The 3,189-nt window shown below is 53.3% G+C and overlaps 1 protein-coding gene across 1 annotated transcript; it reads left to right on the top strand.

Moving 5' to 3' along the window:
- Positions 1–566: 566 nt before the first annotated feature.
- Positions 567–2,425, top strand: LOC101755975 (transcription factor DIVARICATA). The gene is made up of 2 exons (XM_004970555.4): positions 567–1,238; positions 1,340–2,425. Exons 1-2 carry the CDS (start codon positions 787–789, stop codon positions 1,770–1,772), a joined length of 885 nt encoding a protein of 294 aa, XP_004970612.1. The 5' UTR covers positions 567–786; the 3' UTR covers positions 1,773–2,425.
- Positions 2,426–3,189: the final 764 nt, after the last annotated feature.

The following is a 3,189-nucleotide window of genomic DNA, read 5'->3' as shown; positions in this document are numbered from 1 at the left end:
ATGAATTGAGTACAATTCATTGCAGGAGAAACATCGCTTGAGCTAGGTTGCTAGGTAAAAATTTAAATTTTGAGTCATGCTTGGGTCAAAGCAATCTCTAGGAAGAATATTGGGTCAATTTGTCTATGATTCTTCTTTCAGGAAACAACACCTTTTAGTTAACATGTCCAAATATTACCTTTTTTTGTTTGCTATGGAAAACTTACTGTGGCTCTCTGCTTACTCCTTACACCCATGTGGAAAACAGAAACACAACATAAATAAAATGTTAGACTAGCTTTGACAATAATGAATAAGAATATCTAGAACAAGGATTAAAGAAAAGAAAAGGGCAAGCAAGTGAGCAAAGCAGCTGGCAATGCCAATAAACAAATGCAAGTACGCAAACACCACCTGCAACTGCACAAAAGCTATACCTGACCTGGAACAGAGAAACTGACCAGTGAAGTCCAAGTAAAGCAAACTGAAGCAGTAAATATCAAATTTAACGGGGATCTACTGTGAGAAAGCATGCTCCCTGGCCTTGGACTCCCTTGGATGAGAGTTGAGATGCCACAAACTCCACCAAGACCCAATCACAAGCATCCACTTCCTTTGCTCGCCTTTTCTCTGCCTCCAACGGTGGAGCCGGAATAAAACTCCGGCCACTTCGCCATCCGCCGGAATTTGATACTTCTCCCCTATATACTCACGCTACCTTCCACCTCCCCCTTTTACTTCTCTCCCTCGCCTTCTTCGCCACCAGCCAGCCAGCTCAGGTGGGCAGGCAGCGCCGCAGCGGCCAAGATGATGGCGGAGGCGTGGACGCAGGTGCTGCTGCCGTCGACGGCACCCTGCTTCTCCGGGCAGCCGTCCTGCTTCTGGCAGGACCGGCTCGCGGATTTCGGAGGGATAGGGGACGAGTGGACGGCGGAGGAGAACAAATTGTTCGAGGAGGCGCTGGCGCGGATCGACCGGAACGCGCCGGACAAGTGGGAGAGGGTGGCGGCGATGCTGCCCAGAAAGACGGTCGTGGACGTGGTGAACCACTACCACGACCTCGAGTACGACGTCGGCTTCATCGAGGCCGGGCTCGTGCCGTTCCCGCACTACAGCAGCTCGCCGCCGTCGTCCGGGTTCACCCTGGAGGATTGGGACGGCGGCGACGGCGGGTTCAGACGCGGCTACTGCCTCAAGCGCGCGCGCGGCCCCGACCAGGAGCGGAAGAAGGGCATCCCCTGGACGGAGGAGGAGCACAAGTAAGCCCCACAGCCCCCACCAGAACCATCGTCGTGCCAGGATCGACGGATCCGCTCGCGTTCTTGCCGCTAACAATGGCGAATTTCGTTTCGGCTCTCAGGTTGTTCTTGATGGGGCTCAAGAAGTACGGGAGAGGGGACTGGAGGAACATCTCGCGCAAGTACGTGACGACCCGGACGCCGACGCAGGTAGCGAGCCACGCGCAGAAGTACTTCATCCGGCTCAACTCCGGCGGCAAGGACAAGCGCCGCTCCAGCATCCATGACATCACCACAATCAACCTCCCCGACGAGGACCGCGGCAACGCCTCGCCGTCGCCGCCGTCCGCGGCCACCGCCGCCACCAACCCCTCCGTCGCCGACCAGTTCGCCGCCCTTGTTGACGCGAAGCCCTTCATGGCGCCGCTCCCGGGCGCGCTCGGCGTGGCGCACCCCTACGGCAACGTGAAGCTCGAGCCCAAGAGCGCGCTCGTGGCCGGCCTCGGCTTCGACGACTCAATCCTCGTGCAGATGCAATGCGCGGCCCAGTTGTGACGGGCGGTTCTTGGCGCGGCAAGAACCGCACGGAAGAAAGAACGGCTCCCGGTCGTCAGGGATGGGCCAGGTCGCAGGTCGTCGTCGTGCTAGGCTTGGTTGCAGAGTTATGGGGTATCAATCAGATGGCACGTCCCGTGTGGAGATGAGAGTGACAGAGTCTCGTCGTCGAGCTGCCACCCTCCTATGTCCAGCAGCTCCGAGTGACTGTGATCATTGCGAACCAAGAGGCCATGAGCGTGCCACTCCAGCGTCCAATTTCAGTTCAGTGTACATAAATGCAACCACGACTATAGGGCCCAAGAAGAACTTCCGCTGTACCGAATAAGCATTCGATGAAGCCTTTGGTTTGTTTCCAGCGTCACCACCGGCGGCTTGGATCAAGGATTCAGGATCACCGGGTCTGAAGATTTCTATACCGGTCTGTTCATGTATTGTTGGTGTGTAACGGTAGCACTCCTATCCTATGGAGATGGAGTAGCACTTGAGCAGAGTGTGTGATGCTTGTAACTTGTAAGGTCTCGCAAGGTTTTTGTCCGCCAATGTTGCACTGCCATAAGATCTTCGGCAGCATGTCGTCGCTGTAGAAGCAATAGGAACCTGAAATGAAACACAGCCGCGATCCGGCTGGGGATCGGTCGGTCTCACTCTCACCGTGGACTCTCTGGCTGCCATAACTACAACTCGTGTCAGAGTAGTACCGTACTTGCCATTCCATTCATGTGACCTGCCGTTTAATTTTTACCAGTCGCTAGTCAGAGTAAGAAAAAAAATTCGGCCGCATGCTTCTCGCTCTCGCTGCCCATGCGCAGGTGTTGCTCTGCCCCGGCTCTGACACCCTGCGATCTGGCTGCAGATTGGCCAGTCGCCGCAGCAGAGGTTTTGATTGCTCAACTTTATCAGCGTCTTCGGGGGTACATGTTCTAATTAGAAGAATTAAACAGGAGCTAATTATAAAAATAATTGCACAATCTCTGGGTTAATTCGCGAGACGAATCTATTAAGCCTATTTAATCCATCAAATGGTTACCGTAGCACCATATTGTCAAATCATGAACTAATTATGTTTAATAGATTCGTCTTGCGAATTAGACTTCATTTGTGCAATTAATTTTGTAATTAATATATATTCAATACTCTTAACTAGTATCAAATATCCGATATGATAGGTGCTAAAATTTAACGGGTACCGAGGTCGCAACAAGGGTAGGGGAGGCGCCTTGGCCTTGCTTTGGAAATTGCCTGCCTGCCTGAACACATGGCTGGCACGCAGTAGTAGGCGCTGAGTTGGAGGTCCACCGAACAAGAAGGCATCACATGCTCCAATAATCTCCCATCTTTCTCACCGTCCTCTCTCCATTCCAAAACAGGCGCCTCCTCGCACCGTTCATCAGTGCCAGTGGGTGCACACTGTGCA

Source organism: Setaria italica, chromosome V (genome assembly GCF_000263155.2).
Source record: "Setaria italica strain Yugu1 chromosome V, Setaria_italica_v2.0, whole genome shotgun sequence".
NCBI lineage: Eukaryota > Viridiplantae > Streptophyta > Magnoliopsida > Poales > Poaceae > Setaria > Setaria italica.
Note: the sequence above shows the minus strand (reverse complement) of the source record. Positions and strands in the feature narration are given on the sequence as shown.